Raw genomic sequence first — 17,991 nt, 5'->3', positions numbered from 1 at the left:
TTCGAAATCTGATGATTATGATCTCTTATTTTCAAATCATGTCCAAAGGATAATTTCGGGTACTTCATTTTATTGGCTGAATTGCCTTGCATTTGAAAGATGTGGTGACCCCTATGTGTATCCGATGACCATTTCAGACTTGACGTGTCCTGTTGAGAACGTGCAGTTCATCCCCTGTACTCTGACATTGTTCCCATGGACACAGTTAGCCTCTACCAGGCTTTGGTAGGCGGCAAACTGTTTCTCACCGCGGACTAACTCCTCTGACAGGTTATCTCTCTTATTTGGCCGATTTCCACTCTTTCCAGCCGCCTCCCACTGCGCTGGGACAATATGGAAACTTCACGCTTTAATTTGAACCATCTGTGAGCCTGCTTTTTATATATTACTCTCCAAGCAAATCTGAGATTGATGGTGGAAGATCGTTTGCTATAAGGTTCTGCATGGGGAGGTCCTGGCAACGGTTTATAAGGCCACACCAAGTAAATTTTATGGATGACGTCCGCGCGCGCATTGATTTTGGCCTGTTCCTAGAAAAAAAAACAAGAAATTCCGCTTCCTGTAACTATGACCAAAGAGTCACGACAGTGCCGCAAATCGTCAGATTGACGTGAAACCCGTAACGCGAAAACAGGACAGGACAACAACTGCTGTTCCCACCTGATTTATTGCTGTTTTGATGATGAATAAAAGACTTCTTGCTTGTTACACTGTGTAACCTCATTCAATTTGTGTCCTAACATTTGTCGTCTCTTAGTATATTTCTAATCTAGGCATCTTGTTTTTTAGGGCCCTTCTTGTTTTTTTCTCGCCCTCTCGCATTAGATTTAGGGTCTCCAAAGGACGTCATCCATAAAATTTACTTGGTGTGGCCTTAATAGAAATTTGATTTGTTTTATGAGTATCTTTACTTTCCTAAAACTCTCACATCTGTTCAATGTACTATCTGTAAATATTTTTTTAAACTTTCATTACATGCATTCCAGAAAAGTCGCATTATTTAACATTATTTCATATATTTATATTAAGGTTGCTGGCAAAACAACTACGAAGTCCCTCCCTCCAGAGCCCAATCTCTACGAAGATTTCATCTGGGACGGGCTTGATGCGTATGGTAGAGAGGTGAAAGGCAGAGTCAACATGAAAGGTGGGAAATCAAAATAAAACAGACCACTATCATCGATTATTACAATACTTTCCTTTCTACCAAGCGTTGTTAAAACTAAGCGGTTATGTTTCTGAAGATAACAAGTCAACTCTACGCGGGTACCCTTTAAACTGATCTATACTAAACGCCACATTAGCAAAACCGACGCTAAAGATTACTTTTCTTGGAACGTCTTGATTGCATGGTAGAGTTATAACCTTAGGCGTTGCTGATGCTCGGCCAGAATTTCAATTTTCATTTGTTGATTGTGTCGTTCTTAGGGTAGCCAGCATAATAATTTTTGTTAAAATTAAATTCAGATATACTAGTCATATGGTTGCATTGCAAGTGTGGGGAACAGGGCAACCACGTACAACAGAATTTATCCCTCTGACAGCACGTATTAATATTGCAGTATAGCGACACATTCAAACACGAAGCCGAGCAGTTTTAAGGTGACAATATGGACTAGTTCGTAGTAGCCCCCGTCTCGGTTAAGTTAAGTGTGTGCATAGCTTTCTTACCCCCCTTACGAAAAACAATGTCAAAAATCTTTAGCAAACAGTTCCTCAGTTGACATTTCAAGTGTTAAGATGTCAGGTTGTTTAGCTCATGGCTTATTTTCTTCACAGTGAGATTGGGATATGAATACGGACTAGTCTACTACGCAGTTCCGTCGGAATTCACTCAGAGCTTCAACCGCTTCAGCTCAGCTGATCAGACCAGCCGCGTGTCAAGAGCAGGGAGAACAGTGTCGTACTGGACGGAGAGAGAGATCCCCCTCACGCGCAGCATTCAGGCATCTGATTTGGCGGGCTGGTCACTGAACATACATCATACATATGACGGACAAAACGGTAAGCGGCCTCACCGACGTTCATCTCAAATACAGCAAAATTCTTAGATGTTGTTTTAGTGACCTGGAACACATTTTTGACACCTGGAAGACATTTCTTTCAACATTTTTTGGACACCTGTAAGACATCTTTTCGACATTTTTTTGACACCGGGAACAATTTTTTTGACACCTGGAACACATTTTTTGACACCTGGGAGATATTTTTTCGACTTTTTTTTCACTCCTGGAACACATTTTTTTGACACCTCGAAGACATTTTTTCGACATTTTTTTTACTCCTGGAACACATTCTTTTGACACCTGGAAGACATTTTTTGGACATTTTTTTCACTCCTGGAACAATTTTTTTGACACCTGGAAGACATTTTTTGACACCTGGAAGACATTTTATAATTGGTTTATTTGCTTGTATCAACATATTTACAACGTATCTCGCAGCCTTGACATGCAGGGCTGAATTCTGATCAAGTTTACAATATAAGTTATTAATAGTAGGGAAATACAAATTGAAATCATATCGGAATCTACATATTAATATATCACTTTGGTACTGGTATTTACAATCTTACAATCGCACAAACTATGTATCACTTAAATTTTAACATATTAGTCGTAATAAATAAATAAATAAATCATCGTCGTAAATCAATTCCTGTGTCACAATAAAGTAGTGGTCAGTGGAACTTGTGGTGCTATTACATATTTGTGCTGTTTAGGAGGGATACCATGTAAGGGATTGGGCTTTTTTTGTATCTGTCAGTCCTAGTTGTGATTGTGTCTATGAGTTGAGATGTTCTCGTATGTCTGCCGCTAACCTCGCCACGGAGAGGTGGGAGCCAGTTTCTGAATTTTACAGATGTTACAAGTTGTCGGGCAAACTTAAAACACAAGTCACGGCGGCGGCTGTCTAGGGTTGGTAAGACAAGTGTCCGGCAGGCCTCAGTGTAGCTGGTATAATCGGAGCCAAGAATTGTCCGGCAGGCCCGTTTTTGAATAGTTTCAATCCTTCCGCGTTGTTGTGCAGTTAGACCCGCATGCCAAGCCGGTGCTGCGTATTCGACAGTAGGACGGACGAAAGTCTTGTAACAGGTGAGGAGCTCGGAGCGAGAGAGGTTGAACTGTGTCAGTTTACGAAGCATAAACAGTCGTTGGCTGCCTTTCTTTACTGTGTTGTTGACCTTCGTGATCCAGCCAAGGTCAGCCTGGACATACATTCCGAGCAGTTTCACGACGTGGACCTCGGTCAGTGGTACTCCTGCGATGGACAGAGGTGGTAGTGGAGGGGGAGTTCTAGTAAAGAATACATGAAGTACGCTGCATTTCTTGGGGTGTAATTTCATGCTATGTGACACTGCCCAGTTGTGTAGGTCGTTAAGATCAGCTTGGATGGTGGACGGGGTTTGTATGTTTCGGCTTTCAGCAAGATTTAAGTCATCAACAAATTTCCAGTGTTTTGCAGATGCATCTTGGCTTGCAGTGTTGATGTGTGCTAGGAATAACAGGGGACCTAAAATGGTTCCCTGGGGAAGGCCGCACGTGGTTGTTATCCCGTCAGAAAAAGTACATTTGTAAATCACCCTTTGTTCCCTGTCAGTAAGAAAGGAGCAAACCCAACGTACGATTGAAGGTCGGAGGCCAAGGTTCAGGAGACTTGTTACTACGTGGAGGTGCTGCACCCTATCAAAGGCCTTAGCGAAGTCTGTTGTTACTAGACTAGTGATGGTACCACGTTGGTCGGATGTTCTAGCAAGTTGATTGATAATGTCAACTAGGCAATGTGTAGTCGAGTGACCCGGGAGGCAACCAAACTGTTGTGGATCAATATCATGCTTAATGTCAGAGTACAGTCGTTGTGATATAAGTCCTTCGGCGACCTTAGCTAGTGTAGGTGTGAGTGAAATAGGTCGAAGTTCATCGATGGATGGCGGGCGGGTTTTTGGTAGAGGAACGACGTTTGCCTGGCGCCACTGCGCGGGCACGTACCCTTCCGACAGTGATGCATTCAATATTGACGTTAGCGGTGTGGCAATCTCGTAGGCGAACTCCTTGATGATTTTGTTTGGTAACCCATCTGGCCCGCCAGCGCTTCTGACTTGGATATGACGTAGTTTATGGTACACCTGCCATGGTAGAAACTCTTCAACAGGTTTTGCTGGTAGGAAAGCTGGTAAGTTGGCCGGACTGAGCGGGTCTAGTGAACATGTCACAGTGGATAGAGACTTATTTATGGCATCAGCAGTGGCTTTGAAATCGTAAGGGGGCGTTCCCTCAATGTTGAGAGTTAGTCCTTTGTTCCCAGTATTGGCCATTGTCTTAATCATGTGGTACCACTTTGAAGGGTCCTCAGTCCGAAGAGTTTTGACTTTGCTCGAATAGAAGGTTTTCCTGGCTTTCTTAATTTCATGCTGTACCTTATTTCTTAATTTTTTCCATCTTTCGTTTTTACCCGATTTAAACGCTTGTTGTCTCAGGTGTATAAGGTGTTTTATTTTGGAGGTTATCCAGGGTTTGTCACTTTCATGAGTTTTGACTGTCTTCACAGGGAAGTGTTGATCGATTTTTTGGTTCATTGTTTGGTAGAACGCGTTGGTTTTTTGCTGTGTGTCACTTACAGACAGGACTTCGAACCAGTCATGGGTTACTAGCCAATGGCCAAACGCTCTGATCTTGGAATCAGGCATAGGTCTCACAAGTTTTTTCCTTACCCTAGTTGCACTTGGGCGTGATTTGGGTTGAATGAGTACCATTCCATGGTCGCTGGCACCCAGTGGTGATAGTAACATTTTTGACACCTGGAAGACGTATTTCCGACATTATTTTTACTCCTGCACCTGGAAAACGTTTTTTGAAATCTGGAAGACGTTTTTCGACATTTTTTCACTCCTGGAACACATTTTTTTTGACACTTGGAAGACATTTTTTTCGACATTTTTTCCTCTCCTGGAACATATTTTTTTTACACCTGGAAGACGTTTTTTCGACATTTTTTTTCACTCCTAGAAGACATTTTTTTTGACACCTGTAAGACCTATATCCGACATTTTTTCACTCCTGGAACACATTTTTTTTACACCTGGAAGACTTATTATGACACCTGGAACACATTTTTGGACACCTGGAACACATTTTTTAGACACCTGGAAGACATTTTTTGACATTTTTTTCACTCCTAAAACACATTTTTTGACACCTGGAAGACATTTTTTCTACACGTGGAAGACATTTTTTCGACATTTTTTTCACTCCTAGAACACATTTTTTTAACACCTGGAAGACAGTTTTTCTACATCTGGAAGACTTTTTTTCGACATTTTTTTCAGTTCTTGAACACATTTTTTTGACACCTGGAAGACATTTTTTTCGACATTTTTTTCACTCCTGCAACACATTTTTTTGACACCTGGAAGACGTTTTTTCGACATTTATTTGACACCTGGATACTTGCATGAAAGTAGTTTTTACTGCAAATATTGCTGACCAATATCTCTATATATTTTTTGTTCCTGTATCATATTGCTCTTTCCATGTATGGTTACGACTCTGGCATTAGGAATGAGCAAATATGCCAAATGCAGCAAGTAGGATTTCTTTTCACATTAACCCTCAACAGTACACCTTCCCGGACTGATTAATCTGTACACCTGGGGTCCGCGCGGACCCCAGAACAGTTTTTTGCTAATTTTTAGAAATTATCAACATGCTACCAGCTCAATTGTGTTGCAAACTGATGTGGGAACCTCTGTGTCCACATTACATACAAAAATCATAAATTTTGAACTTTTTCTATTTTTTGGTGAAGAAAAGAAGGCAAGAAGAAATACCCGATTTTTAAACCCATTTCAGACTAAAGGGGCTTTTGAGGCCCAACTTTGATCTCAGATAGCGGTTACACGGCTTGCGCTAGAAGTATCAAATTTGGAGACCTTTCCTAAAATGTCTCTGGCAAAAAGTTCATATTAGTTTAATACTAGTAAGTTGATGTTTTTTTGTGTTGCCATGGCAACGGGTTTCTAGCAGGCAGTTTATTTGAAAATAGAAGTAATTTTGGTTTAAACATAAAAATTTTCTTAGTTTTATATTAAATTACACTTCTTTTCCAACATTAATAACATCTTACATAATTAAATATAAGTTAAATCATTTCATATGCATAGAATATGCTAATTTGATGACGTCATTGGTCAAAATCCAATATGGCGGACTATATTATTAGCTCTGACGTCATATGACGAAATAATTACACCAAAGTTATTAAAATTTAATTCTATTACTACACCATTCTCTGAAGACTTGGTAGACATACGATGAGTGTATAAAAACATATAAAAACGGAAATAAGGTAATGTATAAGAACGCCGGTGTATCCATTATGATCGAAAGCCGGCTGGGGTCCGCGCGGACCCCAAAAGAAAATCAGATATAATTTTTTTATAAATGGTAGAAACGGAGTTTTCTGCACTGTATTGAGAGACAACTTTGTGGGTGACAATTACCTAAAATTTCAGAAAAAATCTTTAGAAACAAAAAAATATTACAGAATATATAGTGCTGGGGTCCGCGCGGACCCCAGGTGTACTGTTTAGGGTTAAAGTATCGCGAGTTTGCGTAACGAAAAGTATAAATTAACCTTCTCTCTTCTGTAACAGGTATCCTGCATTTGGGAACTGGGGAGTCCATTTCTGTGGTTGACCAGACAAAGACTCTGGAAACTGCGGTCGGGAGCGACACAAGAGCTCCTATCGATTGTCTGGTGAGGCTTTTCTTTTTTACCATTTTATGTTACCCACACTGCCTTTTTTCTGGCAAAGGTAATTTGGCTAATGAGGTTACAGAAATGATCAATACTTATTTTATCATGAAAGTTCATCTGTGTTAACAGTTACATGTTTAGAGTTAAAACTTTCGATCCAACACAAAAAATTCTCACCTAGAGCTTTCGACCAGTCACTTCTGGTCTTCCTCAGTAGACTGACCCAGTGAGTGTCACCTGGCTTCTTTGAAGTGTTAGTGAGACGTCAACACTGGGTCAAAGGTACTAGTATCTAGTAGACTCAATGGGTCAGTCTACTGAGGAAGACCAGAGTTACTGGTCGAAAGCTCTAAGTGAGAGAATTTTTTGTTGGTTCGAAAGTTTTAACTCTAAACATCTATATTTATTTGTTTGGATCTAGTCGTGTGGAGAAGGAGATGGTGAGGAAACTCAGCTTCGCTTGCCAGTGGCGCTCACAACAGGTCCTGATGGAAGTGTGTTCATCGGAGATTACAACTTCATCCGAAGACTCTGGCCAAACGGTACTGTAACAACTGTGACGAGATTAAGGTAATCTAACAGCTGAGCTTATGATTATACAATCTATGGAAAATTCTTGCCCGAAGGCTAATAACAAGGGTGAAAAGAACATTGAAAAATTGTACAAAATAACTTTAAAATGTTGCTTAAACAAGGTATTTGTCTGGAACTATGTCTTAAGGGTTTAACATTTTTTTTTTGTAAACCATGGAGGACTTAGTGTCCCACTTTTTGAAAAGTTGTTGGTTTGGCGAAGGTAAAAACGTATGAATAGTGGAATAGAGAAGCCAGGTTCATTTTATACGTTTGAATAGACGAGTCATTTTGAGCGTTATTGTTATGAAATGAACAGTTTAAGAATTCGTCTTCCACAGCTTTTGCACTATCTTATCTTCATATTTATTCTTTCCAATCATACAGCCCTTTATGTTACAAAAGTGGAACGGTGTCACAAGTTAAGAGTTTTTTCATCATAAGCTTAGTACACACAATATTGTTTTCCATTATTTCCATTATACCATATATTTGGTTGTTTTCAGAAGAAGCCGCCCGGAGTATGTCTACTACCTTGCTTCCAGTCTGAAAGATAATGTCATCTTTGTGTCCGACCCGGACGCAAGACAGGTTTTTAAGGTTGCAACTGATGAAGAGCGACCGTCCCTGTCTGTGATTGCCGGAACAGGAGAAAAGTGTCCACCTTGGGAAGACAGCTGCGGAGATGGGGGACTAGCTATTCAAGCAACGTTTAATTCACTTAAAGGTAAAACACAAAATCTCTTAATGAAGATAATGTAAATTCATTTAAAGAAACTCTTGGTTGAAATATATTTTTCTCCAAGTTCGTCTAATTTAAGGAAAATATTTAGTTAAAGTGAAATTGAGCTCTTTTAATGTAGACTTTTACGTGTAGCTTTACGGATTCCATATAAAAAATACTTCTGTCTGGCTTTACCATATAACACAATATAACATTGTCGTTTTTATGCAATTTAATTAAAACAGATCTTTCCATGTTTAGGAGTATCGAGGTTGACAATATGATAAAATACTATATTATTTTTCAGGAATCGCTGTTGGCGAGGAAGACACCATATTCGTTGTGGACAATCGTCGGATTCGACAAATCGGACCGGACGGTTACATCGAACCGTACATAGGAACAAACGATCTGACGAAATTTTCTCATTCAAGCGGTTCTGAACTCAGAAATACCCTGATTGCCCAGACGACCCTGACATGGCCTACTCACATCGCAGTCACAAGGGGCGGGGACCAACTCTACATTGTGGATCAAGATGTGGTCATTCGGCTGACAAGAGATGGACAGACCAAAGTTATTGCCGGTCAACAGGCTTTCCGGCCACCAGAAGCTGGACTAAATGTGGAAGACACTAATACAAAGGCCTTGAACAGCAAGTTGGTCAATCCACAGGTAAAGTTAAATCGTAAATATTTCACACCTACCAAGTTAATGCATAACTTACTCTATTGCTACTTGCCTTAAAGCTTCTAGCGTTAAATGTACAGGTATTTGCAGTTCAACTGGCAAGTTACCTCTGTCGTGTGGGTTGGTAATTTGAATGGTGAGATTGTGGATACGAATGGCAATAACAGTCCGAAAATACGTTGATTATGCTGAGGTCACATTTCCAAACCGGGGCCCGGGCGGGCTGCTTCGATCAACGAAAAATAATACAAAATTACATTAAACATTATACGCAAATAGTTACAAATATTGATTTTGTCGCCTTTTTGTACTTAATTGTCTTTTATATATCATACTTTTCGTTTCATAAGACTGCCCGACCGGGCCCGGTTTGGAAATGTGACCCCATGCAGCATTAACAGTGCAATAAACATTTTCATTCTTCGTGTTCTGTATCTGTATCGGTATAGCCGATATAACCGCCCTTCGGCGTAACACACCAGCTTCGCAGGCACGCGGCGCGGCGGCAGCTAGCTATATCGCACCTAACGACTTGTTACACTCAATCTTTGCACATTTAATTGCAGGAGTTGTTGAAAGCTTTCTAGTGATGATGCCCCAACTGTGCTTGGTGGCAACGAGTTCCAGTCTACGATAGTTCTGGGGAAATACTAGTTTCTGAACACCTCAATTCTTGGTTGATAACTCTGATATTTGAAGGCATGACTGTTCCTTGCTGTACTTAGTATGTACTGTTCCTTTCTGTACTTAGTATAAACTGGGAATTGACATATATGTTACAATTGTTTGTTCACAGGGAATCGCCATCTCTCAGGACGGGAACATCTTCATCGCGGAGACAGATTTCAATTCCCTACACCGTGTGCGCCTACTCGACCCTGACGGAGGGATACGGCTCATAGCCGGGCGACAGTCTGACTGTGACTGCCGGCAGAGTTCGTGCGACTGCTTTGAACAAGATGGCAAACTAGCGGTTCAGAGTAAGCTGCATACACCGACTGCACTGACGGTTACACCTGATGGGACCTTGTACATTGCTGATCAAGGTAAAGCTGGATTATATGTTAATCATAACATAGAATATGCTGCATATGTTTTAATAGGACTCTAAAATGAAACTGCATGTCGTTAGTGGGCACCTCAAGTAACAGTTACGGTAGAAGATCACGGTTTTTTTTCTAAAAGTATTTAAAAAACTGTAAGACTTATTGATTTTGAGAAGATAGTAATGACTGAACATGACGTACAAAATCCAATGATTAAACAAAGAGATGTAACTTAACCCATTCATTTAAGAAACAAAAACAGTTTATGTTATAATTATGTGCCTAAAATAACAACTAGTATGACAAGAAGCAAGTAAGCAACACAAGTGAAAATCATTGTATCTCCCTTGAAGTAAATTTGTGTCCATTCTTATGTATTTCTGCAGGCAACTACAGAATTCGGAAGATGAGAGCGCACATTTCCGGAGGGTTGACAGACGGACATTTTGTCATCCCTGGAACAAACCCAAGGTAAATACAGTCTCTTGCAACACGTTGGCTTGTAACCAAGAGTTATAGCAAATGTTTTCAATGCCTAGTACTGTATAATTTATGCGATATATTACATTACAAGATTAAATGACTTCCTAAACTTGTATTGCTTATCAGTAAAGATTCAAATCACTTGTTGAATAATTAGTGATGGCAATCAGATTACCAGCGGTTGTCAGAAGGCATTGTGTACATTTCAATTTGTGGAAATGAATTCATGGTTATTTTTGCAAACAATTCTGAACCATTTGATGCCAAAGTTCCGATTCATATGCATGTATGATTGTTGCATATATACTCTATGTATTGTGTTGAATTGATATTGATAATTTTTTATATGTACTACCTTTTTTTTCCTATTACAGTCAAGCGTACATCTTTGACTTCACTGGCCAACACATTCAAACTGTTGATATAACAAGAAACCAGCCTGTCTATGAGTTTGGCTACAACGCTAATCGACAGTTAACCAGCATCCTCCTCCCATCGACAAATCAGACCATATCGATTGACCGAGACGACAACGGAACTCCACATACCATCAGGGCTCCGTACAGACAGAATTTGTATCTAGAAAAGAATAATGAGGTGAGAGAACTAAATAATTATGGTAAAATATGTAATTCTATTTCTGGCTATCAATTATGTTTTTGTGTAATATCACAATTCAAAGACAATTCATGTAATGGCGATACAAGAAATGAATGAATAGCAAAGTTCTTTGATCACTACTGGTAACAACGCCTAGTATGTATGTCACAATTGCACTACGTTCGGAAATGTATTGTTAACAGTAAAAACTAGCTAAAGTAAACTGTGAACCAAATAACAGCGCACTGTGAACTATGAAACACCTTTAGTGCACTATGCACCAAGTAGCATCTAGCGTCTGTGCACAGCAAACCAGTCAGAATTGCCCTGATGAAGATGACAGACGGTCATCGCAACGTCGGCTCATGGTTGTGATCAAAGAACTTTGCTATTCATTTGCTTACCATCCTGATGAAATTATTTACGAAAAAAGAAATAAATTCCACATGGCGACTTATACTACAAATGCCCATAGCATGCCCATAGATGTCACATGCGTTGGTACACATTCAAGGTAAAAAGCAATACTTATCTTAATTGACCGCGACCGCTTTTTAACGAATCATATAGAATTTGACTTACAGCTAAGAAAATGTTATTCGTCTAGGGATTGCTTACAGCTAAGAAAATGTTATTCGTCTAGGGATTGCTGAGTGCATTAGCGGACAACACCGGGCGACAGATACAACTGACGTACCAAAATGGCGGCCTGCTAACGGCTATACAGTCTCCGTCTGGGTACAGGCGAATGATGGCGTACGTAACTTATTAAGAATATTTAAAGCATTAAAACAGAGTAACATACATAGACTATAATTACTATAAGTCATATTGGACAACAATTAATTTCACTGCCCAGGAAAATATTTTTATTTTCATATTAAAAACATTATAACATTGACAAACATATCTAACACATGGTCATTGAAACATTACTTAACACATCTAACACTTGATCACTTAAATGGTAATAGAAGACTTGAAGAAAAATAGTTAGATATCTTTTTGAGTTTTAGTCTTAAATATACATTTTAGATATACATTTAAGTGTTGCCTCTAATGTTCTGCACTGGTTGTCCACAATAAAAAAATAGGCTTTATTCATTAGAATTCTTTGGTTAATATATTAACACAGTGACTATTTGACAAACGACATTGTACATGGGTACAATGTCGTTTGTCAAATAGGCACTGTGTTAGAATGTTAATTTGCTCATCGCGTTTCAGTTACAGTCCGACAGGAAGTGTCTTACGTCAGTTTGACAACCAAGGCGTCACCAAGTTCTATGGCAAGAACTTTGGCAGAGAGGCCACGGTGTTGAAAACATCTACCAGATTGGGCGAGGAAGGTACAGTGAAGACTCTTTGAATCTATACTCTTTGTAAAAGGTTTAAGTTTAAACAGTTTCAAATTTAAAGGGAATCGAAGATGGAATGATTTACATTTACAACTGATGAAGTTCCTCTCCTACTTTATTAAAAACAAAACGTCAAACATCACCATGGAAGATTCGCAAAAACAATCTTTTAGAAATCTATTTCTTGTTTGGTTGGTTTAAAAAAAAGATTGAAACAGCTCAGCTAAACAGAATGATTTGCCACAATCAGTGTGTAAAAGTTTAAACAATGGAATATCATTTCAGCACCAAGGACAGGCTTACAGTCTACAGCAAAATATGATATACCACTCGTAGAGCCAGTGTTACCATATTATAAACAACTTTTATTATTGAAATAGAATTTTTTTATCACATACAAACGTATTAGATGATTAAGAATATTAAGATTAGAATATACCAAGCAAAAATGGTATTATTTCAACATTGTCCTTTATATAAAGTCAGTTAATGTACACTTGTTCTTATTTCGTACATGAACATGTTGCCATATATGAATCCTGTTGTTTAGATTTAGAGGTGGATGAAAGTGTGCCAGGGATCACCCGTACAACGGTTCGCGTTGGAGGGAGGAAAATTAAAGAATCAAGGAGGAACTCTGCAGATGGAACAACCAGTACCGTTAATGCAGATAGATCAAGGGTAAGCGTTTTGGTATGGTGCAATAATGGCGAATATCACTGGTATTAGGTCATTGTCAGGTTATTGTCATTAGGTCATTGTTGTCGAGTGAGTATCAAAAGAACCAGCAGATCGCATGGTTTTAAAACTAGTTTCTTAGGAGATTTCAATGACGCTAATTTATTTAACCCTACATGTTTTACTAAACCCTACATGTTTTTAATAAACAATTCAGACATGTCCATTGTAAGTAATGGTGCATCGTTTAGCCTGTTAACGTTTGGCCGCAACATCTGTTATGTAGTAGCATGTTTATCTGAATTGTAACTGACACTGTTAACTGCTCCGAATTGTTTATGTTCTTGTTGTGAGGGCTGGCCCTTTATAATAGCCTCCGGCTAGTTGGGCAGTCCTGGCTGCATACATATGTGTTATCAGCTTAATAAATCAAATCAAATCGTTTGGTTGGTTTTGATCTTTAGTGACAGATAAAAGGCCAAATACGTTGATAAAACTGCACCTGCATATTGTTTAAGCTTCTGAATATATTACTATTGTCCTAATTGAGTAGAATTACATCTTTTGCAATGGGCGATACATGTACTGATTAATGTTGCCCCCAGATTTGACCTGTTTGGGTGAAATTCTATATGGCTAGGCCCACATGACATTCAACCATATGGATATAATCCAGTGGCATAAGTAGATGTAAACAACGTCCCCATTATATTACAAATATACCTGAAGAAAATAGAATAGAATATGAGAAAAGTTAAACGATGGTGGAAATTTTGTACTAATAGTAACGTGAATATTTTGTTTGTACTAAACCATAGGTAGTGGTGGAGATGGCACCACACCCTGTATGGGGAAATCAGGTGCCGCTGGTGTCCAGCAACAATTTCGTTCTACCGACCGGGGAGTTAACTACACAGTACGAGTATTCTGCTATCCTGGAAGTTGATAACAACCCTCTTACTATGAAGATGAACAAAACAGTAACCAAGGTCAGTAGATATTTTTCCCTTTTTCATAAAACCAGCTTTAAGCCTAACATACATTGCCCAAATATCATACGTGTGCTTGATTGAACTATTTGATAATGCTTGGCTTGTCCTAATAGTGGTCATTTCAACAATAAAACACTTCAAGGCAGCTTTTTAACAGACTTATGTCCTCCAGTGATTCCGACCATGGAGCAGAAACTGGACGAGACTTTGGATTATGATTATGTTGTGACATTTTGGTTTTATGTTGTGAATCTCGTTGTAATAGTAATGTTGTATTCTTAACTTTAGTTTAACTTTTAGCTGTAGTTATTTCAATATACATCAAGCTGTTGTGTTCCTTGTATAATTTTTCTTTATACATCATGTTTCTTTAGGTCCTCTTGGAAAACAACATTAACGTTAAAGGAGCTACCCAGGCTTTGCTTAAGGTGAAATAATCAAGTTGCTATTACTAGTAGTAAGCTAGTAAGCTGTTTTATTCCATTGTTTCTTCTCTATCATTTACAGGTGAACGGTAACGCAGTTTCTAGTGAGGAATACCACAGGGATAGTTTGACCAAAAGTTATTTTCGGGAGCCTTCTCGGGAATTGTAAGTATTGTCTAAACTCACCCTCTCATCTGTACTGAGCAATTGTAACTCTCAATCTAATTTTAGTTTATGGCAATTTTATTTATTTTCCATGTAACAAAAAAATTAACACAACCAATTTTCGCTTAATGTAGGCAGAATTATTTTGATGTATCTGCCCTGCATACAAATGTATACAATATTACTTTTTTCTCATGCATTTCCTATTATTATTCGTTGTCTCAAACTGATCGGAAAGAAAAATGATTTCCAATACTATATCTGTAGAGTCCGACGTGAAACGTGGGATGACTCGGGACGGCGTGTCCTGTTAGAGCAGCCTCATAGAGGGATGTACAATACGACTTACTTTTACAAGAATAACAGCAATCTGCTGACAAGACTGGAGATTGGGGAGAAGTGGGTGGAATACGAATATGTATCCTTCTTTATCAGAAAATCCACGTTTTTCTATTTGGGTCAACATAACATTTGTGTTAGAGCAATGACATTCACAACATTAATGTTGTTATGTTGCAACTGATAGCACTGTACTGTGTCTTTGTCTAGAATATTTTCATCCTGTACATTACAATCATATTAGAGGGAGAGGTAGTGCTTAAAAGAGCATATATAAGCATCATTCGAACAGATGACATAATATTATATTTATGTTTAGCATTGTCTAAACCTACCTCTTTAAAATCACAATACCACATTTTTTTTTTTTTGCCTTCAAACACAGTACCACAGTGATTTTAAAAGGAATAACAAACTTCAATACGTCAGTTTCGGGTAGATTTGCGTACTCTGTGTTTTTACCTTAACCCAACATTCAGAACGACCTCGGGGATATCATCGAGGAGAGGACAAGCTCTGGGAAAACAGTTTTTTATGTGTGGAACCCCAAGGGACAGGTACATATACATTCATGTGGCTTCATCTACTTGATAAAGTGTAAGATGTCAATGGTATTGTACTCCCAAGATTGCACTGTACCATTCGTTGCTGCGTTTTGGGCCCCGAGAGTGGCAAAAAGAAATCGTCCTCAAAGTGAAATTAGCAGAAATATTGCTGAAAGATTAAAAAAAAGATTATATCTATTAATATCCCTTTCGTCTACATGACAATCACTTGGCGACTAAACCCGAATTTCTGTAATCTTTTGCTTTACACACACACAGAGCATTGAAATTTTAAGTTTGCAATGCGTTTTTTAAATGTCAGATACGTATACAAAAACAAGCAAACTCTTTTCGTCATTGCAGCGCACACACATGGTGACAAATGCTGGGCGACTCTACGAATTTGGATACGGTTCCAGTGGTGGTTTCGTAAGTATTACAATGCCTAGTGGTGCAAAACATACCCTAAAAACTCGCGTTCGCGCCAATGCAAAGGACATAGTGTACCTGACACCTAACTCTACACAAGGAACGGTGATGGACACATTCAACATAGACAATAAACTTGTACAAAGGGTGATGCCTGGAGAGAAGACCGTCTCATACTGGTACGATGCAAGCTCGCGCAAAACTAGTGAAGCCTTCGATGCCACATTCATATGCTTTGTGCATCAAGATGACGACGACAATGTTGACGAGATTAGACGTTATGAGAATAGGAGGGTAAAATCAACATTACTGTACGAGTACAATGCTCACCTGATGACCAGGATGCTGGTAGTTTATGAGGACGATCTTGACGCCCAGTTTTCGTTCTCATACGGAGATCGTCTTACGTTGAACAGGATAGACGAGACTGTGTATGGACGGAGAAAGGTCATCAACATAGAGTATGATGAATACAACGAGCTACGCAGGGAAGGAAGCTTTCGATATACACATCCAAACCCCTGGACAGAAGAAGTAACTGATGGAACATTGACGTGCACATACATCCACGATGGCTATGGTCGGGCAGTTGAGCATAGGTGTAAAATTGCAAACAAAGATGTCTTTATTCTAACATTATCATACAACAACAGGTCCCTTGTAGCAGTGCAAAATGTTGATGTAGCAGGCAATGTTACTATCCTTTCATACGAGTATGACGAAGATGAACAGTTGGTTTCAGTTAGGGAAAACGATATCCTAACGGAACTGTACAGCTATGATCTGAATGGGAATCGTGTGTGGTGGGTGGATCACTTTGGTACAAACAAAACCGCCACATATGACGATCAAGACAGGATACAAACATACGATAGCAAGGCGTATAATTTTGATGACGCAGGTTTCATAACGGACTATGACTTAGAACATTTTGAGTACGATTCTACAGGGCAGATAACGTCGACTGAGGAAGAGGACCGCTACAAAGTTCTGTACTCTTACGATGGTTTACACCGTCGTATCGCCGTGGTTGAAACCACATCAGGGGAGGAAGAACGTTATTTCTATGGCGATCCTTTCAATCCGTTTGGAGTCACAGCTACAGTGCAAGACGACCAAGTAACCAAGTTATACTATAACAAACAGAACCATGTCATTGCTATGGAAACAAACGATATAATGAGATACGTCATGGCCGATCATCTCGGAAGTCCTATAGCAATAATAGATACAAGTGGCAACACCGTCAAACATGTCAAACGCACCTCATATGGGACTGTTCTGAAAGAGTCAGGCACTGAAATACCTCTGTCTATTGGCTTTGCGGGGGGTCTTGTTGATCCGTATTCCAGACTCACACATTTTACATACCGTGACTATGACGCAGAGATAGGGCGGTGGACAGCAAGAGATCCAATTCTTTTCGAAAGCTTGCAGCCAAACCTGTACCAGTATGTGTTTAACAACCCTGTGAACATGAGAGATATCCATGGATTACAAGGGCAAGCTGATCCCTGTGTGTCATCGTCTGGTGGTCCAGGGTCTGGGTCAGGAGACCCTGGGGAACCTAAAGATGGTGACTCGGAAGGGGATGGCTCACAACCTGGGCAGCTTCCGGGCTCAGAAGGTAAAAACTATATATAACGTATTGCTCATTTTTCTCTTTTTTTTTTTTGCATATACCGACAAAAACACAATTTCCTACTTCCGGCTTGATGTACTTTCGTTGAGGCAAAGTTAATGGCTAGGGCATAGAAAAGCAATTAAGAAGTCAGCAGTTTGTAATACTGTACTTATTATCCTAGTCCTATGTTATGATATTATCCACATATTTCATACTCCGTTGTTTTATGTATGACAGTGTTAGTTTTGTTTAAGCATTATTTAAATCTACATGGCCAATATGGTAAAAGGGAAGTATTTTATGCTTATCAGATAAGTAACAGTATTGACAACCTTTTCCGACTGCATTTATTCGAAATCGGTATTCGTAACCAATCTACATTATTGTTTTCTCAAAAGTAGATAAGGATGAAACCATGGTAAAGTTATGTAAGATATTCTGGTTTGTGTGCTATAACACGTTTTACTTTATATTCCAGAAGGCAATCCAACACCAGAGGGAGAAGGTCGGTGCACACTATGATTTTTTTCTCATTATGGGTTCACCACACCACGAAGTGGTGGT

At 39.2% G+C, this 17,991-nt stretch overlaps 2 protein-coding genes across 3 annotated transcripts in view; both read left to right on the top strand.

The window, feature by feature from the left end:
• The window catches only part of LOC109475363, a 65,087-nt gene that overhangs the window by 33,261 nt on the left and 13,835 nt on the right, over positions 1 to 17,991 (top strand). The window lies entirely within an intron of this gene.
• The window catches only part of LOC109475367 (teneurin-3-like), a 43,790-nt gene that overhangs the window by 22,088 nt on the left and 3,711 nt on the right, over positions 1 to 17,991 (top strand). The window contains exons 24-41 of one of the 2 annotated variants that reach the window (XM_019775976.1): positions 1,030 to 1,147; positions 1,780 to 2,004; positions 6,653 to 6,756; positions 7,178 to 7,326; positions 7,839 to 8,056; positions 8,361 to 8,728; positions 9,540 to 9,789; positions 10,176 to 10,260; positions 10,647 to 10,869; positions 11,516 to 11,628; positions 12,100 to 12,221; positions 12,781 to 12,911; positions 13,727 to 13,897; positions 14,408 to 14,490; positions 14,758 to 14,908; positions 15,309 to 15,386; positions 15,738 to 17,430; positions 17,906 to 17,932. In XM_019775976.1, coding sequence (XP_019631535.1) covers positions 1,030 to 1,147; positions 1,780 to 2,004; positions 6,653 to 6,756; positions 7,178 to 7,326; positions 7,839 to 8,056; positions 8,361 to 8,728; positions 9,540 to 9,789; positions 10,176 to 10,260; positions 10,647 to 10,869; positions 11,516 to 11,628; positions 12,100 to 12,221; positions 12,781 to 12,911; positions 13,727 to 13,897; positions 14,408 to 14,490; positions 14,758 to 14,908; positions 15,309 to 15,386; positions 15,738 to 17,430; positions 17,906 to 17,932 — 4,309 coding nt within the window. Of the gene's footprint in view, positions 1 to 1,029; positions 1,148 to 1,779; positions 2,005 to 6,652; positions 6,757 to 7,177; positions 7,327 to 7,835; positions 8,057 to 8,360; positions 8,729 to 9,539; positions 9,790 to 10,175; positions 10,261 to 10,646; positions 10,870 to 11,515; positions 11,629 to 12,099; positions 12,222 to 12,780; positions 12,912 to 13,726; positions 13,898 to 14,407; positions 14,491 to 14,757; positions 14,909 to 15,308; positions 15,387 to 15,737; positions 17,431 to 17,905; positions 17,933 to 17,991 lie in introns of both variants that reach the window. The other variant, XM_019775975.1, reaches the window with a different exon arrangement.

Source organism: Branchiostoma belcheri, unplaced genomic scaffold, assembly GCF_001625305.1.
Source record: "Branchiostoma belcheri isolate BF01 breed outbred unplaced genomic scaffold, Haploidv18h27 scaffold335, whole genome shotgun sequence".
NCBI classification, from domain to species: domain Eukaryota; kingdom Metazoa; phylum Chordata; class Leptocardii; order Amphioxiformes; family Branchiostomatidae; genus Branchiostoma; species Branchiostoma belcheri.
The sequence above is the reverse complement of the archived record's forward strand: the minus strand, read 5'-3'. Positions and strand labels throughout refer to the sequence as shown.